Source organism: Chlamydomonas reinhardtii, chromosome 3 (genome assembly GCF_000002595.2).
Source record: "Chlamydomonas reinhardtii strain CC-503 cw92 mt+ chromosome 3, whole genome shotgun sequence".
In the NCBI taxonomy this organism is placed as follows: domain Eukaryota; kingdom Viridiplantae; phylum Chlorophyta; class Chlorophyceae; order Chlamydomonadales; family Chlamydomonadaceae; genus Chlamydomonas; species Chlamydomonas reinhardtii.
In genome coordinates, this window is record NC_057006.1 from 3677940 (window position 1) to 3703543 (window position 25604).

The 25604-nt window shown below is 63.5% G+C and overlaps 5 protein-coding genes across 7 annotated transcripts; 3 read left to right on the top strand and 2 right to left on the bottom strand.

The window, feature by feature from the left end:
* The first annotated feature begins 107 nt into the window (after positions 1 to 107).
* Positions 108 to 6524, top strand: CHLRE_03g169150v5 (uncharacterized protein). 2 transcript variants are annotated; one of them, XM_043060848.1, is made up of 15 exons: positions 108 to 660; positions 921 to 1054; positions 1167 to 1211; positions 1342 to 1514; positions 1889 to 2059; positions 2344 to 2437; positions 2650 to 2755; positions 2982 to 3175; positions 3390 to 3470; positions 3805 to 3960; positions 4175 to 4322; positions 4503 to 4777; positions 5036 to 5339; positions 5485 to 5928; positions 6140 to 6524. In XM_043060848.1, the coding sequence occupies exons 2-15, from the start codon at positions 995 to 997 to the stop codon at positions 6322 to 6324; spliced, it is 2436 nt and encodes an 811-aa protein (XP_042925978.1). In that variant the 5' UTR covers positions 108 to 660; positions 921 to 994; the 3' UTR covers positions 6325 to 6524. The 2 variants fall into 2 exon arrangements, with proteins under 2 accessions (XP_042925978.1, XP_042925977.1); XM_043060849.1 differs by having other exon boundaries at positions 5485 to 5901.
* A 53-nt stretch (positions 6525 to 6577) lies between these two features.
* On the top strand, positions 6578 to 8669 carry CHLRE_03g169200v5 (uncharacterized protein). The gene is made up of 4 exons (XM_001703444.2): positions 6578 to 6900; positions 7178 to 7295; positions 7578 to 7689; positions 7987 to 8669. The coding sequence occupies exons 1-4, from the start codon at positions 6772 to 6774 to the stop codon at positions 8159 to 8161; spliced, it is 534 nt and encodes a 177-aa protein (XP_001703496.1). The 5' UTR covers positions 6578 to 6771; the 3' UTR covers positions 8162 to 8669.
* Positions 8670 to 8697: 28 nt separating this feature from the next.
* On the bottom strand, positions 8698 to 14811 carry CHLRE_03g169250v5 (uncharacterized protein). Its single transcript, XM_043060850.1, has 5 exons — positions 14617 to 14811; positions 14273 to 14510; positions 11628 to 12328; positions 9695 to 11317; positions 8698 to 9396 (listed from the first exon to the last, which is right to left on the bottom strand). Exons 2-5 carry the CDS (start codon positions 14475 to 14477, stop codon positions 9124 to 9126), a joined length of 2802 nt encoding a protein of 933 aa, XP_042925979.1. The 5' UTR covers positions 14478 to 14510; positions 14617 to 14811; the 3' UTR covers positions 8698 to 9123.
* Positions 14812 to 14921: 110 nt separating this feature from the next.
* Positions 14922 to 22087, bottom strand: CHLRE_03g169300v5 (uncharacterized protein). Of its 2 annotated transcripts, XM_043060851.1 has the most exons (19): positions 21976 to 22087; positions 21661 to 21749; positions 21517 to 21572; positions 21298 to 21376; positions 21065 to 21172; positions 20784 to 20862; positions 20431 to 20532; positions 20146 to 20252; positions 19735 to 19857; positions 19438 to 19519; positions 19164 to 19238; positions 18839 to 19074; positions 18463 to 18654; positions 18044 to 18205; positions 17554 to 17709; positions 17197 to 17302; positions 16969 to 17003; positions 16737 to 16826; positions 14922 to 16559 (listed from the first exon to the last, which is right to left on the bottom strand). In XM_043060851.1, exons 1-19 carry the CDS (start codon positions 21995 to 21997, stop codon positions 16374 to 16376), a joined length of 2085 nt encoding a protein of 694 aa, XP_042925980.1. In that variant the 5' UTR covers positions 21998 to 22087; the 3' UTR covers positions 14922 to 16373. The 2 variants fall into 2 exon arrangements, with proteins under 2 accessions (XP_042925980.1, XP_001703334.2); XM_001703282.3 differs by having other exon boundaries at positions 21661 to 22087.
* Positions 22088 to 22247: 160 nt separating this feature from the next.
* On the top strand, positions 22248 to 25495 carry CHLRE_03g169350v5 (uncharacterized protein). Its single transcript, XM_001703443.2, has 7 exons — positions 22248 to 22573; positions 22714 to 22797; positions 23012 to 23154; positions 23322 to 23469; positions 23631 to 23921; positions 24136 to 24714; positions 24843 to 25495. The coding sequence occupies exons 1-7, from the start codon at positions 22376 to 22378 to the stop codon at positions 25134 to 25136; spliced, it is 1737 nt and encodes a 578-aa protein (XP_001703495.2). The 5' UTR covers positions 22248 to 22375; the 3' UTR covers positions 25137 to 25495.
* The last annotated feature ends 109 nt before the right edge of the window (positions 25496 to 25604 follow it).

Consider the following 25604-nt stretch of genomic DNA (forward strand, 5'->3'; position numbering starts at 1 on the left):
GGCTGCAGCCCACCTACACGTGCAGCCAGACACGCACCGAGGCGCCGCCGCGCCGGGCGGCCAGCCAGAAGCCCAAAAGGACTTCGCCACCGCAATCAGATCACCAACTAGAGCACTCAAGCCCTAGAGCTGCACAGCACGTGCCGAGCATGGAGGGGCAGCTTTCATACCGCAAATCAAATCTCTCCCCGAAGCGAGCTCAGTTGTTTCTAGCGCAGTGAAGCGCCCAGGTGAAAGCACAAGTGTCACTTCCCACCACCGCGTCCCCATTCCATCACCTGCCGTGCTGCTGCTGTGGCTGCGGCGGTAGCCGGTGCCAGACCATGCCCATGAGCACCAGCATCAGCACTGAGCGGAAATGGTTCGCGGCGGCAACATAGCGGTTCTGCACCAGTACAACAATGCAGCAACACATGGCAGTGCTTCCTCACTGCTTTCTGCTGACTGATACCTATTACCCTTGCAATCTGGCTTAACTGATCTGAATTGATCCCTGACCCTGGCCAGCCTGACACAACCTGTCCAATGGCATGTTGACACGCGTGTACGTGTCGCGATGGGCGCGCCAATGGGCACACCTCCGAGGGTAACTGCTCGCCCTCTTCCAGTGGCAGCACTCTTCCACCCGTTGCCGACCCACTCGCAAGCCGTTTATAGCAGGTCCGTTGGCTATCCCAGTCGATTCCTTTGAGTTTTGCTCGCTCATTAACCCCAATGATTCGCGACTCCACGCGTTCACGCACCGCGACTGCTTCTGCCGCTTCGTTTCACGACTTCATGAAGCTTTCAAAACATGCACATTCGCCTTATCACGCCACCGACCCCACTTGAGCGACTCGGCCTCTCCCGCTCGTTTGACACTCTATTGCCACGAACTTACAATAAGCTGTTCCTTTCTTTCACATGCGACTTTCCCCCAGCACCACGTTGAGTTTGCATAGCTCTTCACGCCGCGCGCGGGCCTTGAGCAGGTGCTGGCTGCCTGCGGCTCAATATGGCAGAGGAGCAGGAGCAATACAATGAGGAAGCGGGCATGGGCGAGGAGGAAGTGATGGTGAGTGCCGGGGCCTTAAGGTCGCGGACGTCAAGATCGGCATTATGAACTGTTCCTTTGGAGTCCGCTCGTGTTGGGCGCTGAAACGCTCTGCCTACATGTCCATCTCCAGGACTATGGCGGTGACGGCCAGATGGATGATGCCCAGGGCGACCAGGTGCGCCTGGGCGAATGGGGCGGGGACCAACACCGCTTGATTCTTCAGAGCTCCTTGATCGTAACGGGTCTCCTTGCACCTAATGTTGGCACTTGCGAAGGTTCCTGCCCTTTCTGCGACGCGCGTACAGGCCGGGCCCGCCGCGGACGGCGACGACGCTACCGGTGCCCCTGACCAAGACACCGCGGCCGCCGGCAACGACGCTGTTGCCAAGCCCAAGGCTGAGGAGCGCGGAGAGGCTGCGGCGCGCGAGCAAGAGCTAGCCACTGCCGAGGACGAGCGGCAGCGACACGAGGAGCTGCCGTAAGTGCCGCGTTGCGTCTGGGCCGGCGTGATTGGCAGCGGGGGTGGCGGGGGGCAGTGCTGGCAGAACGCATGGCCTTAGCCCGCCGCGTGGCGCTTGCCCTCCTCCTCCTCCTCCTCCTCCTCCTCCTCCTCCTCCTCCTCCTCCTCCTCCTCCTCCTCCTCCTCCTCCTCCTCCTCCATCCACCCTCCTCCTCCCAAGCCGCACTCACACAGCGCAAGCTCCCCGCACGCACACAGCGCCGATGCCTCGCCCAACACAATAACCCTGTCCTTCACCCCCCCATCCTCCGCGTTCCTGCTCCTCTTCTTGCCCCCCTCCCTTCCTCCCTCCCTCCCCACCGCCACCACACCCACCCATGCACGCGCCGCAGTTCCGGCGAGGCCGAGGACCCCATGGCCCAGCCGCCCCACGGTACTGAGGTGTTCATCAGCAAGATCCCGCGCGAGGCCAACGACACGCAGCTGCGCGCCTTCTGCGAGCTGGCCGGCGAGGTGTTCTCCATGCGCGTGCCCAAGGACCGCGAGAACAACACCAACAAGGGGTGAGGAGGAAAGAGAAGGGAGTGGCGGAGGGAGGGAGGAAGGGAGGGACGGAAGGAGGGAAGCGGAGCGAGGGAGGGAGGGAGGGAAGGGGAATTATGTGGCCGGGCCCATGGGGAGGAGGAGTTAAGGGGTTGAGGGGAGGATGGTCGCAAGGCTGATGCGTGCTGATACGGACGAAACGTGTCAAGGTTCGTGCCGCGGAGTCTATGCGCACTTCTTTGGCATGCCATGCATCGCCTCTGGTCTCCTTCACACCCTTCCCGCTGTTTACTCCCGCTCCCAGGTACTGCTTCTGTGTGTACAAGACGCGCGAGGGCGCGGAGAAGGCCATGACGGTGCTGGAGGGCCGCGAGGTCAAGGACCACCCCGGCCGCAGGGTGAGTGGGCGACAGGCTGGCGTAGGACAGGGTGGAATGACGGGGTTGCGGCCGGCGCCTGAGGGCCCACGCCTTAAGGGCGCGCATACCATACCGCAACGCCATAGCGTCCTAGGGACCGGCACGGGCTCTGTCCTGCCGTCTCCCGCATGGTGACTCTGTGGCCGGTAGTGTATTGAGTCCTACCGCGCGTTGCGGCATGCGCTCTGCAGGTGAATGTGGTGTCGTCCATTGTGAAGAACAAGCTGTACATGGGCGGCATGCCGCGGGACATCACCAAGGAGGAGCTGGAGACACTGCTGCACAACGAGGTCGTGGGTGAGTGCCGCGCCGTGCCGCCGTCCCCGGGGAATTCGTGAAAGGGCTGTGCCAGTGTTGTGGAGTGGCGGAAGCACGAGACCCGCACGGGGCCATGGTGGCTTGCCATGTAGCGCGATAAGCCCCACCCGCCCCCGGATACCTCGTGCGCTCAATCTTCTGAGCCTGCACCGCATTCCCGGCTTACGCCGCGCCCTCACGCCCTAAATGCAAATCGCTCGCACAGGCCTGGAGAAGGTAGAGGTGATGATGGACAAGGAGACCAACCAGGCGCGCGGCTTTGGCTTTGTGGCCTTCTACAACAACGCCGCCGCCACGCTGGCGCTGCGCCGCCTGTCGCGCCCCGAGTTCCGGCTGCGCGGGCACACGGTGCAGGTCATGTGGGCAGACCCCAAGCGCGACGAGATCGGCACGGAGCGGGTGAGGGAGCGGGGGTGTGGGCGTGGGCATCGGGGGGCCTGGGCATCAGGGGTGTGTGCGTGTGTGTGTGTTTGCTGGGGGAGGAGAGCGGGGATAGGGTCAGTCTTGGGGGGTCCTGGAGTGCTTACTTGATGCCCGTCCGTCAACCTGGCCTGCTGTTGAAACCCGCGCCTCCCGCCCCTCGTCCCTGCCGCGCGAACACCCACCCACCCAGGTCAAGTCCATTTACGTGGGCAACCTGCCTGAGCACTACACGGAGGAGGACCTGAGGAAGATATTCTGCCAGTATGGCACGGTGAGCGCTGGGGCTGTGCTTGTGTGTGTACGCGGGTGTGTTCGAACAGCATACAGGGAAGTGAACATGCAAGGACGCCAAGCGCGTCTGTATGTGGAGGGGGCGCGGGTCGGGCTGCAGCCGGGCGGCGGCGGCAGGCGGCCTTGGACCTGGCATGACGGGCCGCATAGTTGCACGTACCGTTCGCCTTCGCCTGACTCCTTGCTTTTGTTGGCACCTCGACCTTATCTACTCCAACCCGCCCCCCCTTAACCAGTCATGAATGTAACCCCTCCGACGTCGGCACCTCATACTTGTGATCTAATCACTTTCAACGGCTACTCCCGCTCCCCAGGTGGACCGTGTGACGCTGCTGTACATGCCGGACGAGCCCACCAAGCTGCGCAACTACGCCTTCATTAACTTCCTGGAGCGGGCCGCGGCCACGAAGGCCGTGGCGGAGGCGGAGGCCAACCCCAAGAAGCACATCCTGCAGGAGCGCGAGCTGCTGGTAGGGGTGGGGAGGCGAGGGAGGGAGGGAGGAGGGATGGAGGGAGAGCGAGGCAGGAGAGGGATGGAATGGGGGGCGAGGAAAGATGAACGGGAGGGGTAATGGGAAGTGCGCATTTGCACCTCTCGCCGGGTTCGCCATTCTATCTCCATCCAGCCCCAGCTCGCTGACCTGCCCTCCCGGTGCCTTGTTCCCCACCCGCCGCCGACTGCAGGTGCACATGGCCAAGCCGCAGGCCAACCGCGACGACGGCAGCGGCGCCGGCTATGGCGGGCCGGGCTTTGGCATGTACGGCCGTGGCTACGGCCCCGCCGGGTACGGCGGATACGCCCCGCGCGGCGGCTACATGCCGGGCGGCCGAGGTGGGGCCGGGGCAGTGCGGGGTAGTGGCGGGCACGCGTGCCCGCACGAAACTGCACATGCTTCCGGGGTGTTGGGGGCCAAGTGGCCCTTAAAGCTGGGAAGATTGGTCCAGGCTGTTTCGGTGTTGCGGGCAGCAACCGCTTCTGTAGGATAATCTGATCGTGTTGCGATTTGTGCAGGTCGCGGCCCCGGCGGCCGCGGCCCTGGTCGCGGCGGCCGCGGCTACGGCCGCGGCGGCTACCACGGCGGCGGCGGCTACCACGGCGGTGGCGGCTATGCCGCGGCTGGCGGCGGCGGCTACGGGGGTGGCGGCGGCGAGTACTACGAGGAGGGCTATGAGGAAGGTTACGAGGAGGAGGAGGGCTATGACGCCGGCTACGGCTATGCCGGGTACGGCTACGGCGGCTACCCGGGCGTGCCCATGATGCAGGTGGTGGTGCCGGCGGGCGGCCAGGTGCGCGGGAGCGAGGGCGGGGGTGGAGGGGCGAAAATGGGGGGTGAGTGGGTGGGTGCGGGGGAGGCAAAGAGGCCGGCAGGAGTGGGCGGGTTGGATATGGCGTAGGTTGGGGCGGCGGCAGGGTCTGCTGCCGCGATGGTGGCGAGCGCCGAGCAGCTGCGGGCTCCGGGCCTCGGGGGCAGGGGTGTGGCTGTGAGGCGTTGCAGCTGAGTGGGTGTGCTCCGCCTGCATCGCTTGGTCGTGCCGCCCACACAGTTCGGCTACGTCATGGGCGGCGCGGGTGCGGCCTACCATGAGGGCGGCGAGCGCGGCGCCGGCGGCCCCGTGCGCCGCACCGCCGCCGGTACCCCGCGGGAGCGCAGCGCTGAGGCCCGCGGCGGCGGTGGCGGCGAGTACGGCAGCGGCGGTGGCGGTGGCGGCTACGGTGGCGGCGGCGGTGGCGGTGGCTATGGCGGCGGTGGTTACAGTGGCGGTGGCGGTGGCGGCCGTGGCGGCGGCGGCGGTGGCGGCTACGAGGAGCGTGGATACGGTGGCGGGGAGAAGTACAGCGCCCGCGGAGGTGAGCAGGGATAGGAAGGGAACTAGGGAACGATGTCTAAGCACCCCGCCGAGCACTGAGGATCTGGCCTTGGGTCTTGTCATGGTCCCTGCGTCATCGGTATGGCCCGGCTCATTGCAGTTTTGGCTTGCGGTGCAACCAACAGGCGGTTACGAGGGTGGTGGCGGCGGCAGCGGCTACCGGGAAGGCGCGTACGGCGGCGGCGAGCGCGGCGGCTACGGTGGCGGCGGCGGCGGCGCGCCCGCCAGTCGAGGGCCGCCCGCGCCTCCGCCCCCCCGCGGTGGCGGCGGCGGAGGCGGCTATGGAGGCGGCGAGCGGGGCGCCGGCGGAGGCGGAGGATACGGTGAGCGCGGCTATGGCGGTGGCGAGCGTGGAGGATACGGCGGCGGTGGCGAGCGGGGAGGCGGCGGTGGAGGCTACGGTGGAGAGCGCGGCGGGTACGGCGGCGGCGAGCATGGCGGCTACAGCGGTGGAGGTGGCGGTCGTGGCGGCGGTGGCGGGGGAGGCTACAGCCAGCCGCCGCCGCCGCCCAGCCGGCCGGCGGCGGCGCCGCCGGCTCCCGGTGGGTCTTACATGGGCAGCAGCTCTGGTGAGCGTAAAGCCAGCGGCACTGAGCTAGGCCACTACTGTTGACCAGCGTAGCGCAAGATATCCGTGCTGCTACGTGCAGCCCATATGAGCTGTGTTGTGAATGGGTCCGACTTCTTGCGTTTTGTGCTGCGCCACTTGCATGCGAATGTTGGCAGTCACTGACAAGCTTGGAACCTCTCTGCTTTGTGTGTTACCGCATTCGTGTACAGGCTACGCGGCCGGCTCTGGCGGATACACGGGCGGCAGCGCCGGCGGGCGGCCGGGCGGCTACACTGGCGGATCTGGGGGCGGCGGGGGCTACACGGGAGGCAGCGGCGGCGCGCGGCCACCCGCGCCAGCGGCAGGCGGCGGTCGCGGCGGGCCGCCGCCTCTGGGGCGCTACGCACCGTATTAGACAAATGTTGGGATTGGGCAGGAATGGATGGGGGGGGGGGGGTTCGAGGAGCGGGGAGGCGTGTGCCGGGTGCTCCTGGATCAGCACGGAACTGGCGGAGGTGGCACTAGCGGGCATTTGTGACAAAATGTCCGTTTTCGGCAGGAAAGTTGGAGGAAACATTACGTCTGTGTGTATCGTGATTGTAACTCAGTATTCTTGGTTGCAAAAAGCCTCTTGTCAAGCACAAACTTACTTTTGAGGGCAGCCTCCCGCTTAAAGCCTCGGCCGGTGAATCCATCAGATTCACTCAACAGCATGCTAAAATAATCAATCCAGAAGCAAGGGCCGGGCTGCATCTCCGGGCGTCGCGCACATTCCATGCTCAGGAGCACCTTGGCGCGACGAAACCACCTTCACAGCGCGAGGACCGTACGCGTCCTCGCGCCGCTGTCACATATAGTGACTATGGGCGGCCTGTGCGACAGCTGCTGTCCTCGCCGCGGCAAGGCGGGTATGTACCGCGACAAGCCTGTGCCTGACTGCCCCTTCTGTGGCATCGTGGGAGGCGACACCCCCGAGCGCGTGATCTTCAGGGTGAGCGACGCGGCCCTCCTGCTGCAAGCTAGGGCGCGCGCTTGTGAGTGGCGGGTTGCCAAGGAGCGTGCGGCTCCTCTCACCTGTCCTCTCACTGGACCTGGGTGACACCACTATCTCGGCTTGAGGCCACCGCGCCGGCACCCCTGCCGCTTCCCCACTGCCGTATGCACCCTTGCCGCTGCTTGCTCCTGCAAGTTTGTGTGCAAGCCCTCCAGGGGATAGAATCGCGCTCCCTTCCTTCAATACCACACGGGCCCTCCACCCCACCCCACAGAGCGACCGGCTGATTGCCTTCCCGAGCATCCGGCCCCAGGCGGCTGTGCACCTACTGGTTGTGCCGCACTCGCACGTGCCCAACACCGATGTGCTAGGAGCTGACGACCTGGAGCTCGGTGCGTGTGGGCGTGTGTGATAGAGAGCACCCGGAGACGCTGTGCGTTGTGCTGTGGCGGGTGGGGGGTGGGGGGAAGAGGGCCGAGCGTGGGCGGGCTGGACCGCGATGCAGTGCAAGGCAGATAGCGTGATGCGCATGTTGTTGTGCTCTGCAAGGGTTGGCGGCGCCTTGGCTCTAGGCGTACTTGGCCTTCTTGTAGTGCTGCTCCCGCCGTCCTGTGCTGCTGGTCCTGCTGATAACGATTATGCTGATGCTGAATCTGTTGCTGTTGCTGTTGCAGTCGAGGAGATGGAGCGAGTGGGGCGCGACCTGCTGGCCAGGACGGCGCCGGCAGGCAGTGAGCTCAAATTCGGGTACCACGTGCCGCCCTGGCGCTCCGTCGACCACCTGCAGTGAGTTCATTCCAGTATATGTCCGGGTGCTGCCATGCGTTTGCGCGCCTGTGGGCGCGGGTGCGGGCGCGGGTCCGGGCGCGGGCGCGGGCGCGGGCGCGGGCGCGGGCGCGGGTTCGGGTTCGGGTTTGGGTTCGGGTTCGGGTTCGGGTTCGGGTGCGGGTGTGGGTGCGGGTGCGGGTGCGAATGTGTTGCCTTTCCCAGCTCCACACCGCGCTTGCGTCCCACCACGCCGCCACCCCACCAACGCACTGTCCAACCTGCCCCTCCCCGCAACCCCAACGCATCTCGCCGCAGCCTGCACTGCATGGCGCTGCCGCACTCGCCGCCCTGGACCGCCGTCAAGTACATGCTGCCAGGCGTGTGGCTGAGCAGTGCCGACCTGGTGGTGCGCCTGCGGCGGCGGCGGCGGCAGCGGCAGCGGCCGGGACTGCTGCAGCAGGAGGGCGGCGCCGGCGGCGCGGCTGCCTGATGCGAGGACAGTTGTGGGGCCGATGGATTGCGTCTTGGCCAGATGGAGGAACTCGGAACGGCTTAGAGTCTGGTAGAATGGCGGGATGCAGGGTTGCTGCGATTCATGGTTTGGGAATCGTGGGGCTACTGCGGCACGGCCGGCACCGGCGGTGAAGCGGCTGGAGTGCGTGCGACCGTGAACCGCTTGCGGGTGGCGGTGGAAGGGGATCGACAGGTGAAAAGCATGTCGTTGGTGCAGGCGAGATGCATGGTGCCGTAACTGGTCGGAAACAGAAGCTTGGATGCAGGAGAATGCTGTGAACAAGTGTTCCCAGGTCACGGGAAAAGGGGCTGAGCCCCTCCACTCTCTGAAGCCGAACAACCTCATCGCCCGGCTATCCTCCCAAAAACCTTCTCTGGTGGAAGCTGTAGTACATCGGAAATTATAGTACTGGACCAGTGTGTGTACGGTGCATGTCAAACCTAGCTCTGCGTGTACTTCCATCGTCGCTTCTTTCTGACCCCTAACGGCCTCACCCAAGATGTTGGAACGTGCCGGCAGCAACATTACACATTATTCACAAACCGTGCCGTATGCCAGACCATCGACTGCCACTCTGCCAGCCTGGTGTCCCTGCTATCCGGGACCCGCCCCTGTCGGCATTATGTCCACGCTCCCCCGATCAACTATGCTCCTCACCCCGCCCTTCACCCCTTCGTCCACCGGGCCCCCCGCGAGCTGCTGCATGCTGCCAACCCAGCAAACGCAGCAGGTTCCACGGGTCCAGTCTTACTTCATCCACCAAAGCCATTGTGCCATACGAGTGCAAGCATGCCTAAACATGGCACCAAAGTTCGCACCCTACCCGGCGCCAGCCGGTCCGCCATGTCCAATACCCAGCAGTGCCACCCGGTCTAGCTGATCCTCCTGATCCTCCATCCCGTCATTCCATACATCACAACACACACCCAGCATCGTAGCTATCCCAGCAGCGCCTGCAGCTCCGCCAGCTCCTCCGCCTCCGCCTTGTACAGCGCCAGCCGCTGCATGTTCATGCCGCGGTGCTTGGTCATCACCACCACGGCCGCGGCGTCGTCGTCCGTGCCGACAACAGCAACGGTCTGGATCGCGTGGGCTCGCCCGTATCGCCCGTCGCCTTTAACGACGTCATGCGCCCACCGCAGCGCGTTCGCCACGCTATGAAAGCCCGAGAACTCCCTCGCCGTGTCGGGGCTGCCGAGGAAGTTTGTCACCTGTTCATAGTCAGGGGGCGGGGCGTGCGTGTGTGGACGCACGCGGCGCAGGGGGCAGTCGCCACGTAGATACGTATGTACGTCAGTCAGTGACCACCAGCAGTAGGTGGCAGCGTGCGCGGTGCTGGCTGCGACCGCAAAGGCGGCCCCTGTATGGCCACCACCCATGGGCTGAGGGCCCAGCCTCCTTACTTCCATGAAGCACACACGCCGTGCTGCCTGCGCAGCCAAACTCATACGTACACCCCTACCCATCAGCCCTTGCCGCGACTTGCTGCATGGCGGCCTATCTACTCACCCTGGCATCGTTGCTGGTTGCTCCAGGCATTGACAAGTCATCCTCGGGGGGCCCGGGCAGCACCCGCGGCTCCAGGTACTGCGCACGGGCCACGGCCAGCTGCAACGCCGCCGGCTCCCGCAGCTGCTGCTGAGTGGACAGCGCCTGTCGCACCGCCTCCTCCTTCAACAGCGCCTGCAGCAGTGCCTGGCAGTCGCCGCGGCGCAGCACTGCCGCAGTGAAGGCGCCCGCCATGCCCCGGCAAGGCGCCGCGCCTCCTGCTGCTCCTCCTGTCGCTGCCGCTGCCGCCGCCGCGGCGGCGCTCCCGCCGCCGGCGGTGCCCTCTGCTGCTGTTGCGAACACGAGCCCCGCCAGGAAGCACACGTCTGCCGGCTGCAGCTGCGCGATGCATCCGCCGCCGCCGCTTGGCACAGCAGCAGCAGCGGCGGTGCCACTGCCGGCGGCCCCAGCCGCCACCACCTCAGTGCCGCCGAAGACCGCAGTGTTGAAGGCCTGCACCATCCTCTCACGCAACGCCTTCGGCAGGGCTTCCTGCACCAACAGCTGGTAGCAGCCCTGCAGCTGCTGCGGTGCCTGCCGCGCGACCAGCTCCACCACAGCATCATCGAAGGCGGTTGACGCGAGAGTGGCGGCGGCGGATGCAATGACCGCCGGCAGGCCCTTATGCATCAGGTCCGCAAAGCGTTTGGCTTCGGCGGGAGGCACAGCAGCAGCTGCCATGCTCTGCACCACCTGCACGCACGCATGCTGCTGCCAAGGCTTCCCCAGCAGCTCCGCCGGCGCCGGCGAGCTGAGGAGCGCCAGTGCCTGCAGCGCCAACTCCCCGGTCGGCCACTGCTCTCCCGCCCGCTTTGACAGCATATCCTCCCCAGTCTGCCAAACCTCTACATTGGAGTAATATGTATACTCCTCCTCTTCCTCGCCCTCCGCCTCCTGCTTTGGCGCCGCCGCCGCCTTTACGGCGCAGTCCAGCACCGCCTGCAGCGCCAGCTCCGCGTCCGCCTGCTTGCGGCTGTCATCCACCTGGTGCGGCTGCCGCTCCTCCAGCTGCTGCAGGTATTGCTGCAGGTGTGCCCCGCCGGTGCAGCTCCACTGTGTCGACGGCGCATCGCTGCTGCTGCCCGCACCTGCTGCGGCGGTGGTGTGGGCAGCAGCAGGCGGCGCAGCGGCCGCTGTGGCGCCTGCGGCAGCGGCGGCAACATCGCCCCCTCCACCTCCACCATCACCGCCGCTCCCGCGAAGTTGGGACAGGCACTGCTTTGCCACAGCCACCGCGCTTGCAATGCTGCCCGGCACAACGGCAAGCTGCGCCCGGCGCGAGCGCGGCCACGCCACCACCAGGGCGCGGTGGTACCAGTACGTGAGGCGTGGGCCCTCGTTCCCCGTGTAGGGCGTAAACTTCCGGTTGTCCGGCTTCAGGTCATTCGGGAAGATCTTATCGCCAGCTAGCAGGCTGTCCTCGAGCCGACGGCCAAAGCCCATTGCGTCATCGTAATCCGGTAACTCGCCGAACAGAGGAGAAACACAGGCCTTCACGTCTATGCAGTTCCAGTCCACGCTCTCCATCTGCTCCTCATCATCAGAGCCGTCGTACGAGTAGAACATGTTGCCTTTGCCATCGACCTGCAGCGGCGCATTGATATACATGTGATGCTAGCTTACGCGCATGTGCATACATGCATGTGCCATGTGCACGTACGTGTGGTGTAAATCTCTCTCGCTTGCTTGCCCCCCAATGCACATCACAAGCCATGCATCCAGCTGCGAGCTACCAAGCATGCGGCCCTGCCTGTCTGTTAGTCATTTGCCCGCGCAAAAGCACACGTGCCGTACATATGGATGGGGCGCTACCTATCTAGCAAAGGTAGACATGCATGACATTGTCATGATGACACACGCACGATCAATGCACGCAACGCATGCACGCGCGCACCTGCTTGCCAAACAGTACCAGATGCACATCCAGCAGCGGGCATTGTAGCAGCGCCTGCACCTTGGCACCATCATCTCCCTTGAGCGTGCCGAAGCCCAGGTTTGCCTCCGTATACTTGTGCGCCAGAGGCAGCGCTACCATCGGCTGCGCCACGGGGCCCGCAGCCTCCCACGCGCGCACCGCCTCCGTCACTGCTGTGAGGGAGGCCACGCTCACTGCCGGGCACGCCACTTGCGCCTTTTCAGCAGTGGCTGCTACACCCGCAGCCCCGGTAGCGCCGCCGCTAGCAGCAGCAGGTTTCGCGGCGGCCGCCTTCTGCTCCACACGCACCAAGTTGTACGCCAGAACCACACGCAGCCCAGACTCGACTTCGTACAGCTCGTGCTCACAGTCGGCGTAGAACGCGGCGTACTTAAGGGCCCGCTGCGCCTGCCCAATGCCCAGCCAGCCCATCCCCGTCTGAGAGGCGCCGTTGGCCGTGTCCCATTCCACCTCGAATTCCAGGTGGCGGATTGCCAGCGTCCCGCCGGTGTGGCCGCCCTCCACCGGTAGCTGCACCAGCAGGGTGCCGAACATGCCCGGCTCCTTCTCCGTGTCACGGTGGGCCCGGAAATGCCCGCCACGCTCGTACACCAGCAGCTTGTAAAGCCGCGCCTCCACAGTCGCACCGCCGCCAGACAGGCCCAGCTTGGCCGCGACGTCTGCAGCACGTGAAAACAGAAATAGCTAGGATGAAATGGTAACGCGATCCGCCGTAGGGCCTGGCGTGGATTATCGGGACAAGGTGGGTCAGGGTGCGGGGGGGGCGCGGGCAAAGGAACGCTCCCTCACTCTGCCACCTCGCCATGCAAGTGCGTGATGAGGGTGGCCGCCGAGCGTGTGCGTGGTCTCACCCAAGTAGCCGCCAAGCGGGTCCCACTCGCGCACGGCCCGAGGTCCTGGTCGTGTCCCCCGCCCAATACCATTCCTGTAGCATCTAATACCACATATTAGGTCACTATATTAGCCCCCGGGCACTGAAGCAAGCCGGGGCCGACCTCGACCATCCAAATGTCGCGTTCGCCAGGATACGTCATAACAGGCCAGACAGTAGCATATTTACACCTATGCATATAGTTGTGTTGACGGCAATCAATCACGCCCAAAAACAACGTATATTCAGGATGTTGGCTTCGGTCAACTTTCGAGTTTCGAAGAGCACGTTTTTACCTGCTGTCAAGCGCTCTTTCCTCAATAGAATGCAAGTAACTTATGCATTAAGCGGCGGAGTCTGTATCCCGCGCTGCATTTTGCTCGGCGACGTCTCCGGGTTTGCGGCGTGCCCCCTGGGGTCGTATCTTGTTTTCGGGGTGATGTCTAAAAACGGCCAGCTGGCCGCCGTCTTTTATCTGGGCACATGGCGGTTTGGGGGCTTCTCCATAGGATTTCGGACGAAACCCGCCCCAAACCCGGGACAACAAAGTCTCGGCCCAGACATTATTAGCAGAAAACAGCCAAAATTGCTGATTGATGTCTGGAGACTTCAAGATAGGAGCCCTGCCTGGACGGCACGGGTGAGAAAGTCCCCTGGGCGATTGTCCTTTCAGCATCAGTAAGCCATAGGTCCGTAGACGTGGCGGCATCCTTGAAGGACAATCGCCCATGGGGTCTTGATGCCGTCGAGTGGGCGCCTCCCTGGAGACACGCTTTTTCCACAGGCAGATAGGCCCAGCCGCATCAGCGACTGCTGGGATGCACCCTGCTGAAATGACGCGTGCGTGGATGCAGTTCCAGATCCCCGTAAGCTGTTGTGCTTCAATCCAGCCGAGTCCCATGCACATGTGCTACAGAGCAGCACTCGCTTATTACGGGCATGATGGGGCTGAGGGGCAGCCATGCGAAGCGGAGGCAGCAAAAGACAAGCAACCCACGTACAGCTCAGGGTGGCAGAGGGTTGAAAACAAAGTGCCAGACCCATTCCCCGAAATCCCCCGTGACCCCCCTTGCGGGGACGACCGCCCCCCCCCTTCACGGACAAACCCTTGTTGTTCAGGGGTTAAAACCCCTCCACTTCATACCAAAGTGGTGTCAATCGACTCCTCTTGACGAGCACTATCACTCCGTGCCATCAGCGGTCCTGTTCTGAGACTTCGGTCACAGGCAGGAATGAATCTATGGAAATCCCCTCGACCCAGCCCACCCCGAGCTCAACTCTCTGCCGCGTGACAAATGGACAATGTGCATCGGCAGCCTTGTGAGACGTGAACTCATGCGCACCAGCGCTTCAGAGCCCAGCTGTGTCAGTGCGCATGTGTTGAAGTGGTGACATGTCCCGACATGTCCACGCGCAACATAGCCCTCCCACGCTTTGTTTGTGCTTGTTACGTCATAAAGTGCATGTATGAGCCTCGTACTGCTGTGTTTGACCCCTAGTTCTGCTTGTGGGGCGCTTCCCGAAATCCGCCAGGATGGGCTCCCGAAACCCGACGGAGGATGGATCCCCCTTTTACCCGAGACGAGGACCGCACCCCCAACTTTGGCGGCCCAAAACTTCCTCACCAGCCCCCCCCCTAAAAAGGTAAAATTGCCTCATGCTCTCCTAAGGCTCCGTAATTTGTGCATGGGGTAAGAACCTGAGCTTCCCCCCTGTACAGCTAATCACTTACCGATGGTGAGACGGCTGAGAGTCTCATCCCAGTCCTTTGAGAAGCGCACACGGTGCGCTTCAAGTTGAATAGCATTGCGCACAGCCGGGTCTATCACCGTTTTGGATCCCTTGCCGTAGGGCGCGGGCTGGCCCGCGAAGACCAGGTCTCTGGCTTGTCTAGCACCGATGGGGAGTGCCAGGTTTCCCACGCCTCGCACTCGCATCTCAGGCAGTGGCCCATCGACAGTGCCGGTCACCTGCGACGGATTGCAAGACGTTCATCCGGCATCAGCAACGTGAATGCGGTAGGGAGAACGCGAGCTCATTTGCAGCGTTTCGCACGCAGGTTGATGTCAAACTCACTGCGAACGTGCCACGCGAAGTGACACCGTCCAACGCATTCTTCAGCTGTTCCTTCCACCCAACTACGACGTTATGCCTGACCGCTGCAGCGCGAGCTTTTGTGCGGGAGCAGTTTCTAGCGCAGAAGTTCACCCGCCGCTTCGCGAAGACCGCTGCTTTTGAGATTGTATGCATGCTGCCAGGACGAAAGCTTGCGAGCAATTACTACGAACTCCTGAGCCACGGCGGGAGAGCGCCCAGCCGCATAACACCATCTGGTCGATCGCGTGCGATCCCGCTGGCGGATTGCGTGGCCCGCATCCCGTTCAATCGGCTGGATGAGGGCCCGCTCCGCCAGGCCGCGTCGCAGGCGGTCTCTCGGCTGCTGACAACGCCGCGCCGCGCATGCGCAATGGCGCACTGCGCAGTCCAAAACAGCAGGCCCATTCTGTCACTGGGACCACACGGTATGGTACATTGGTGGCGTTCATGCCCAAGGTATCGCACAGCAGGGCGGGGAGTTGCGGGCTACATGTAACCTCTATCAGCTACATACGTTCCGTCCATAAATCTGACATACAGCATCAGCCACTTACAGGCCCCAGCTTCAGCATGGCGTAACCCATGCCCTAGTCATGGATTACACGCAACAGCCTCATCCGCTCAACCCTCTTGCCATTCGTACCTCCCTGCTGCTGCACGAGCCCGGCCTTTGGTCTACCTCAGTCCACCCACGTCCAACCGCCCCTGGTTGTAAGGCCCGGCGGCACTTGTTATGTGGTTACAAGGCCGCCCTTAAAACGCCTTCAAAACATTTACATATGCAATCCAGTCATAATGGGGCGTGCGTAAGCTACCGCGATGAGTGCACCTGCCTACCTCAACCGCCGGGTCTGGGCCGTCTAGAGCCCAATCTATCTACACGATGAGGTGGGGCTCCACGTGCTCACATGCCAACCGACTTTCAACGGGACCTGCCACACAGTCCAGACAGCGCGATAGTTGCCACCTTGCCTAGGAGTTGTCGTGTAATACTGTGCCTGGTAGCAGAGCTTTACGGAACGGTCATGGGCTCATGGCGCATGTCAACGTCACCTGTCCAGCAGCAACACAAGATAACAACAATCCCTTTCACATAACTGAAATTTATGAACTGCAGCTTATAGTCGACGCAATCCCCCAGCCACCACCGCCACAGGTTCTGACTGCACACCATCACAACCACCGTGCGTGCCGCGCAAGTGTAGGGCTCCATGGCATGACAGCACCGCATGCGCTTTCGAAGTCTCAATTGTTGTAACACGCTGGAAAAGGCGGCCATGAATACACTTCAAACATTTTCACAATCTACTGGCGGTGGCCAACGAACCATGACTCCTGCGAGTAAAAAATACAGCAATAATGTACTCTTCGTGGCTGGCGACGCCTGCTGGCCGTACAAGAAGGTTGAGCAGCATGAGTGCACGGCAAGCACGCACACACCGCGCACGTCCTCGCGCACACCCCGAACGTTTGCATCCACTCACACCTGGCAACTCGCACGGTGGCGTGTTGGCTGCGCCCCTCGCTTACTGCGCCAAACCATGGGGCAGGCAGCGCACTCGCAGCGCCAGCGGCACATGGGCCGGGAATGGAGGTCCGCGCCATCAGGTTAGCTGCTGACATGGTCCGATCAACAAGAAAAAGCTACCCCATCCATGCCACCCCCACGGCCCCACCACCAGCCCACCAGTCCACCACCCCCACCCCCAGCCCCACCAATAGCTGCCTTCGCGCCCTTACTTCACCAGCCGGCGAACTGCCAGCCACAGCGCAACATAGGCCAGCAGCAGCAGCGCCCAGACCATGGCAAACAGAATGCCCAGGTTCTGGCCCACACTGCCCTTATCGCTGAAGCCCATGTTGGCAAGGACCATGGCGCCGTTGTACCCGGGCGGGCAGGACTCGTCGGGTGAGCAGTTAATCTGCAAAGGGTGTGCCGTAGTTAGTCAGCCCGATATCGGAACATCCGTGCAGCAGTTAGTCATGATGCGATGCAGTGATTGCTGCAGCACCATGGTGCTCGAGGCCAAGCAAGGCTGATGCATGCTAGCACAGCTGCCAGACCGCCCGCCCGCCCGCCCGCCGCTACGCACCCCCACCTGCAGGCCCGCGAACTCGTTCTTGGCCAGGGCGATGTAGCCGTAGCGCATGGGTGAGATGTACTGGATCCAGGTGAAATACGGCGGAATCTGTGTGTACGGCATGCACCAGAACAACCGTTATCGATGCAGCAGGCCTGCAGGTGGCCCATCAAAAAACTCTAACAGCCCCCGCAAAGGGTCAACCGCAGCAGCAACAGCAGCAACAGCAGCGGCGTTCTGAGGAGCTCACCGTGTCGCTGTTCACGAAGAAGCCGGAGAACACCACTGCAGCAGGATCATGTGGGGGAGACAGGGCGAGCGGCGGCGGGGAAGTGCGTGCGCATGAGTACACGTGTGTGCCGGCGCTAGATGTAAACCCCGGTCATTCCGTGTTCACGCGACCTAGCTATCTACCGCCGCGCGACCTGACATATCCCAGGGCCCTTACTGCCACCCTGTCATTTGCCGCGGCACTCACTGAGTGGCAGCAGGAACATGGGCATGACGGACAGCGCCACACTGAGGTCGTTGAACAGGCAGCTCACGAAGATGCCCAGCGCCGCGCCCGAGTTATCCATCAGCACCTGCACGGCGTGGCGTGTATGGCGTGGTGCGGCTCGCTCGGCACGTTTCGCCGCGGCGCAGCAGCCGCCATACATGATGTCAGGCAGAATACCTGCCTATCGCCTACAGTCCAAACCGCCGGTACCGGTGTCCTCCACAGCCTAGCACGGTCACTGTGCGCCGCGCCGCCGTGTCCTAAGCTGCCGGGTCAATAAGCACCTGCACATCCCTGCTGTGTATGTCAGGCGTGTGGCGCCGCCACGCCTCCCACCATTGTGAGCGCGAACCAGCCGAAGTGCGCGGCTGTGGCCTGGTAGCCAATCATGAAGTAGCAGATGCAGCTGAACAGTACCGGCAGGATGATGTGGCTGGGCAGCTCCACCAGCCAGCGCGAGATGAAGTAGGCGGGCAGGCCGTACAGCCGCGTCTGGTGCATGCGTGAGCAGGGCAGCAGGCGGAGGCGGGCGAGAGCAGGTAGGCGGGTAGAGGTGAGCGGTGGGCACGGGTGGGGGTAGGCAGACGGGATACGGAAGCGGGGTGGTGTTCAGCGTTCCGGACAGGGGCGGCGGCGGCGGACCCAAATGCGGTCGACATGGATGGATATGCCCGGGAGGCACGCCCACCTTTATGAACTATCGGTAAACATGCATGTGCTGCCGCGAGGTAAACCCCACATGCTCACACACCTCCCCGACCAGCCTCCACAATCGCACACCAACGTCGCCGCCCAGTCTTCCCTTCAAGCACTCCCGCCCACTCACCCCGAACTCTCGCTGGAAGACGGGCTTCTCGGATCCGAACACCGTGAGTATGCCCATGACGGAGCCGAACAGCCCCTCCACCACCAGGAAGAACAGGCTGCCCTGCCGGTCCTGCACGCCCGCCAGGTCGTCGCTCACCTGCAGGTAGATCAGACCCACCACCTGGGTGGGCAGGTGGAACAGGTGGGCAGCAGGTGGGCAGCTGAAGAGACTGCGAGCTTGGCGGTGGTGCGGATGTGGTTGCAGGGATGGATCCCCCGAGCATGCGAACTGTGTGTCGACTCAGCAGCTTCATACCACTGTCACGGGCCCCATTCCACTCCACTCCACTGCCACCTGTCCCCAGCACGCACACGGCCACCACCCCATGCCCCCACCCACCCCGTCCTCCATGAACGGCTACCCCCGGCCCCACCCACCAGTGACAAGAACACGGTCTGCGCCAGTTTGCCGCGGAACACCAGCGGGTTGCGCCAGGCGTTCAGCAGCGCGCGCCGAGCCAGCAGCGGAGCCTGCAGCCAGAAGGGCGCCACCGCGCTCTCCGCGAGCTTGCTGATGCCGGCGGCCTCGGCGGCGCGCCGCGACGTCAGCGAGCGGTGCAGCGCGGCAGCCTGTGAGGGTGCGGCGTGCGAGCGTTCGGCGGGCGGGCACGTGTTGGGTTGCTTGTGGGTGTTACAGCTTGAGGTCAGGGCAATCAAGCAAGGCGTCAAGCACTCCAGCATGATAGATGTTGTGCAGGAGGAGAGCAGAAGATTGCTGCCGTCTTATCGGCTGAGAACTTAGGTGTCACCTCACCTGCGGGCTCCCGTCCCATGCGGCAATGAGCGAAGCAATGCGCTGCTCCTCCGCCGCGTGCGCCGCCTCCGCCGCGGATAACGCCGCCTTGGCAGCAGCCTCCGCCTCCGCCTCCGCCTCGGCCGCGTGCTTGCCCGCCTCCGCGTCGTGTCCAGCGGCGGCATGGCCGTGCCGGTGCGGCAGCGAGGGCAGGTGCGGCAGGCGCGGGAGATGGTGCCCGTGCCCGTTGGCACCGTCTGCGGTTGAGTCACGCGTGGCTTGTGTCATACTCACGCTGCAGTCTTTACGGGTACCAGAGCATGTGCGTCATACGGTGCTGACTCACCAGCCTGCGGCGCCGCCTCGGTGTCATCGCCCGCGGCTGCGGGCGCGTTCAGCACCTCCATGAACAGATAGTCGGCTACGGCAGTCGTGAGAGAGTGTGTGTTGTGCACATCACGAGTGTAATACCAGTGTGTTCGAGAGTGGTTAGCGACGTCCCTGGGAACACTCCCCAGTATGTGTCAGAACTCTGGAGGAGGGCCGGTGCGTGCGTCTCCGGCGCGTTTCCAGTGCACATCATGGCGCAGCGCCGTCAGTTGTGTACCATCCCGACTAACCTGGGTTGGTGTAGTTGGGGCAGTGATAGCCCAGCGCACCAAAGTAGCCCACCATGTCCTGCACCTGACCCAGATAGATGATCTGTGGACGCGCGGGTGAAAGAACGAGGGGGAGCAGAACAGGACACAATGCAGTTGTGCGAACAGGCTTTACGGGGCGCACCCGCAAGGAGCCGTGCGCACATTATTTGGGACGCGCGCGTTGTTGTGGCCACGGACCATGGCACGCCACACACCCCACAACCTGTCGCGCCCCACCCTGCCCGACCCTGCCCCGCCCCCTGCCGCCAGCCGCACCTGCCCCGCCGCCAGGACCACCAAGTCATCGAACAGGTGGAAGACCTCGGAGGAGGGCTGGTGGATGCTGCACACCACCGTGCGCCCGTGCAGGTGCGCCACAGAGCGCAGGATGTGCACCACCTGCATTGGCGTGCGTGCATTGGCATACGGCAATGGGGGGGAGGGGCTGCAGGGATTGCAGTGCACAGGTCGCCACACAGGTGAACACAGGCGACGCACACATGCATGCATACTGTATGCTATCTTCTTCTGTCCCGTAGCTCCCGAGCGCCGACCCGTTGCACGATCCGTCCGCGTGCACTAGCCGCGGCGGGCTCTTCTCCCCCGCCCCCTCCCCCTTCCCGTTCTGCGTCCTGTCGCTAAGTGGTTTGGACTTACCCGCGCCCGCCCGAACCCGCCCCTGCCCACCTTGAAAGCTGTGAAGCTGTCTAGGCCGCTGGAGGACTCGTCCAGGAATAACACCGCCGGCTCCGTCACCATCTCCATGCCCAGGGACAGACGGCGCTTCTCACCGCCTGTGACGGCGCCAGGTGTGGCGGCGCCAGGGTACATTGCGGTGCGAAGTGCATGTGGGCAAGCCAATGCAGTATGCACCACGCACGTACAACAGGCGCGCAACAGCTTCTCCACCCCTTCCCCCAGGCAGGCGCCCTGCTCCGCGCCGTGTGACCCGTTCCGTGCCCCTGCACCCACCCGAAATGCCCTTGATCATGGAGCTGCCCACCACACTGTCCAGCGACTTGTGCAGGTTGAGCAGCTGGGCTACCTCCATGGCGCGTTGCGACTTCTGAGCCGCTGCAGGCAGGCAGGCAGGCAGGCAGGCAGGCAGGAAATTGAGCGTGGAGGGCAGGAGGCCGGCGTGGGAGGGCCTGGGTTATGGAGGGGCCGTGCTAGGCGTTGCGACCCCTGCTATGCACCTGAAAGCCTGGGCTTATCGTATTAGCCTGGTGTCGGGCCTGCCGTGTGTCACGGACGTAGCTGCCTGCAGCTGCACCGCGCACCCGGATGCCCGCCCACCGTACGCATGCACGCACACACGGACGTACCCGTCATGGAGGACGGCAGCTTGAGTGCGGCCGCGAACTCCAGAGCCTCCCGCACCGTCATGGTGTGAAGTATAACGTCCTGTGCAACACCGTTTCGGCGGGCCACCAGGATGCGGGGCATTCAGACGCGGGCGTGACTCAACGGCTAGGTGCTGGTAGCGCCGAGGGCCATGGCATGACCCAGGCGGGGGACCGCCGAGTTCCGCCGTGCCTTATACATTACACACACGCCGGCGTGGACGCGCGTCGGCTTCGCCTATGTGGCCACCCGCTCCCCTTACCTCCTGGTGCACAAAGCCCGAGATGCGCCTCATCTTCTCCTTGGTCACGGCCTTGCCGTTGACCAGGACGTCGCCCGTCAGCTTGTCCTGGGCCTTGTAGAATCCGGCCTGAAGGGGGCATGAGGCATGGGATACAGGGCTTGCAGGTGGCATGCGGCACTGTTGGGAGACGCATGAACAGGCGAGTTGGGCAACATGGGCGGTATCGTGCCGGGTAGGCACAATACACGTACCAGGACGTTTAAGAGCGTTGTCTTTCCCGAGCCTGACGCCCCCATCACTGCCGTGAGCCGTGCCGGCTCAAAAACGCCACTGCGGGTGCATTGTTGCGCCATCAGGTGTGTGAGCCACGGAGCTTGGCTGACACGCTGGGTTACTAAGACGAGCAGGAAAGGCTGGCAGGCCGCAGTCAGCAGCTACCCCTGAGTGTTGTGCGCCAGTAAATCGGTCACCTGACATCCTTCAGAATGCTTTTTGAGGTGTCGCCCCCCTTCTTTGCAGGCTTGACCTGTGGATGAGAGCGCAGTAGGAGAGTGAGTTTGCGTGCAGCTTCGAACAGTCACAGGGGACGCGCGGCAGCACCCCATCGCCCTCACCTGCACCGTGTACGTGAGGTTCTGGAACAGAATTTGGAGCCGTGTGATGTCCGGCCCCTCCAGGACTGGCGGTTTTGTGGGGGGCTCGTCTGCAGGTGCAACGCCGTGGGGCAGGTCGGGTGGCACTTCGGAAGTTGGCACGTCCAGGCGCGCCTTAAAGAAGGAGCTTCCGGGGCCGGCGTTCCGGTCTTCAGAAGGAGCGTTCGGGCCAACTGCTGTCGGGCGCGACGCCATGGCGGTCGCAGTCCGTCTCGAGCACTTCGCGCCCGCTGGATCCGTGACCAAAGCGCATGCGCCCGTCCGTTCCATGCTTGCCTTGTGACTCGTGGCCTTCCATTTCCTTGGCTCAAGTGGCAAACCGGCACCAAAACGGAACTTCTTTGTCGGGGCCAACACCAGGGCAAACTACAAGTGATAAAGGACTGTGAAAAAAACTTGTATAGTAACATGCAGCGCAAGTAAACCTTTATACAGCCGGGCCATCGATCTGACATCTGGAAGAAGGCACCGCTCGAGCCAACGCAGCGCATGCCTGCCCACAGCTGGTCGCGCACAGCTCTTTGATTAATTTATCAGGCAGTCAAGTATATGAGCCTAGGCTCCACGCGGTTCACGAGGGATTGTTGACAGCCATGGACAGGTCCGAGCTAGACGACTCGACTTAGACGTTTTGGAAAGCTTCGGGCGCTTGCAGGCTTCCGCGTCGCTTGTTATCATGCGCGGTCAGGGAGCTCCTCTCCGACCTGGCGCGACTCCGCGTGTCGCGGGCCTGCCTGCGCCGGGCCCCCGAGCCCCACAGCACACGACGGAAAGCTTTGCAGCCTACGGAGTCTCCACTGGGCAGCATGGCGCGGCGCCAATTACTGAGCGGGAAATGGTGCAGCTGCAGATAGAGCTCAGGAAGACACAAGAGGTGGGGCGGGCACACGCCCGTGTGGACTGTATCGCAGGGGTGCTGTGTCGCGAGTCCTGCCCGGGTGTTCGGCTCCTGCTGAGCAGTTTCTGTGTGCATGGCGAGCACAAGCCCCAATATGTGAATATGATCTCGTGCAGGTGCTGAATAGCCGCGATGAGTTGATTGACGGCTACAAGAAAAGCCTGGAGGAGCTGCGCGACCAGCTGGTGGCGCGAGAGATGGTAGGCGGGGCCAGAATGAAGTACAGTGTTCGTGTGTATGCCTGGGTGAATGCGCTGCCCGAAACGCGCTTTATAGTCATCCTTCAGAACGCCAAGGCCGGTTTCGTTGTTTTCACTGCGCTGTGCTCTGTGTGCAGCGCGGGGCCCGGCAAAGGCGTGCGCGCCGAGCTGACGCCCGAGTACCCTCCTCCTGTGACTTCGTCGCAACGAACAGGCGCTGGCCAGCTGTGAGCAGCGGCTGCGTGCCACCGAGAGCGAGCGGCAGCTACTTATAGTGCAGGTGGAACGGCTGGAGCTGGGCGCACGGCGCGCGGCGGAGAGCCACAGCTCCGCTTTGTCGGCGGAGATGGAGCGCAGGTCCGCGCGGGAGCTGATGTTGGTGCGAGCTTAGGGCGTGAAGGGGAATTTGCATTTCAAAGAGAGCTGCGACGGATGGCCCTTGATTTGCGGTGTATTTGGGGCGTGCGCTGACCTGCTGCTGGAATGCAGACCTTCGCCACTCCGCACCATTCACTCGCACACAGGGATCAGGAGTTGGGCTCCATCCGCAGCGACCGCGATGAGCAGGTGGGCTCGCTGCGGCGGCGGCTGGGCGAGACGGCGGAGCAGCTGGACGGCGCGCGGGCCAACTTGCGTGAGCTGCTGGCGGAGCGCAGTCAGGTGCTGCAGCAGGTGCGTGCATTGTGCGGCACACGTGTGTGGATGCGTCCATTAGCACGTGCTATAACATAGGTTGCTTATGGTCGCCCAGGTGACTGATGCCGGCTACACAGAACGCTTCAGCTCATGCGGCACGTCCTTATAGCGCCCGTTCCTACACGCCGCTCATGCAGGCGGAGGCGGCGCAGCGGCAAGCGTCGGAGAAGGCGGCGGAGGCGGAGGCTGCGACGCGGTCACTGGCGGCGACGGAGCTCACCCTGGCAGACCTGCGCGAGGAGCGACATCAGGCGCTGGCGCTGCGCGACGAGCGCATTCGTGAGCTTATCACCCAGGTCGCGGAGCTGGGCCGCGCTGGCGACTCGCGCAGCGCGGAGCACCAGGCCGCGCTGGGCACCTGGATGAACGCCTACAACGCGCTAAGAGGCGCGGCCGACAAGCAGCGTGGGGAGCTGCTGGCGTTGCAGGTGAGTGCAGCATTCGGGTGTACGGGTTGCGGGCAATCGGCGAAAGGAAGAGGTACGTGGAAGGCGGCTGGGGCGAGTGGTAGGAGCTGGGGCAGGACATGAGCTCGCGTGCGCTGACATGCGGCACCGTGCGACGACTGTGGTACAAACCTACGAAGATGTTAAGCATTTGCACCTCTCATCCCGCACCCTCGACTGCTCCCTGGCGCCGCAGTCCTCTGAAAGGCGCACCAGCGACTCGCTTAAGGACACGGAGCGGCGGCTGCGTGACGCCCAAGAAGCGGTGGTGGCGGTGCGGCTTGAGCTGCAGCGGCAGACCGCACACGCCGCAGCTGCGGAGACGGAGGCCAAATCGCTGCGGCGGGAGCTGCAGCGGGCGTGGGCGGGACACGGCACCATGGCACCCGTGCCGGCGGCCACTCAACCTGCATCGATGCCACTGCAAGCCGCTACCTCGGCTAATGCCGGCGTGCTCCAGACGCTGGGAGAAGGTGGTGGCGGTTCTGCGCAGCCGTGGGCGTATGGCCCGGGCCCAAGCTACACCGCAAATTCAGTCGATGGTCAGTTGCCTCAGGACAGTCAGCACCCGCCGTTTGCACCCCAGCAGCCAGCAAGTTCAGGCGCTGGCTATCAGCCGGGGCAGCCAGTTGTAGGTGTGGCTGTGACAGCAGGCCCCGGCAGCGGCGGGCTTGCGTGGCAACAGGCGGGCGCACAGCACGGCGGCCCTTATGCGCCAGCATATGGCTACGCGGCTGCAGCGCCCTTGTACCCAGGGCCTCATGTTAGCGGACTGGTGAGTGTCGTAGGAGCTGGGGACGCCGTTTGATTTTCGTGCAAGAAATGCCACTGCCACAGGCCAACACACCTGATTGCTATGATTAATTCTTGGGCCTGCCTGCCTTCCATGCTACCTGCCAGCAGATGCCGCTCACGGCGGCCGCAGCGACTGGCGCCGCACCTTGGTCCAGCAGTAGCGGCGCTGTCGGTAATGCCTGCTCGATCAATGGCCTCAGCAGCCTCAGCTGCCTTGCTGGTACGTGCCGTTGCTGTCCATGCGGGGACAGCCTGCTTGACGGGCGTGGTCGCGGCACGAAAGCTGGAGGAGGCCTTCGGCAAGGCCGAGCATGCAAGTCTGCGAGCGCCACGCCAGTCAAGGCGGGAGCTGGGGCTGCGGCGCATGGGGCACGGGGAGCGCACAGGCGGCTCGGCCTCTAAGTGGCTGTGAAGGCGGCGGGGTTTGAGCTACGGCTCTGCTGTTACGCTACGGTATTGGGTTGCGGCGGATACAAGGGGTGTTTGCAGAATGAAGGCAGGCTAGGCTGACAGGACCCGCGGAAACGCTGAAGCCATTGCAAAAGCGGAAAGTGAGGGTCAGAGCGCTTCTGCTTAATGTGTTTCGTACGTGGTTCATATAACATGTCTGAAAGGCATCAGGCTCAGAGGACGCGGACCCGGTGGATGTGCAGGGCTGACGCTTGGCAGGGGCGTAGCGAGTGACACGGCCCGAGGTTTCAGGGCCCACGTGGCCCACCGCGCATACCAAATGGCTTTTGGGACTGTAACAAATTTGTGGTGTTGATGTCGATGACTTTGTATGCAAGTTTGTGCGGTCTGCAGCTGTAGCGGGCTGGTGCAGTGCCGCCCCATGCGAGGTCGGCACTAAAATTTAGCACTCGCCCCTGC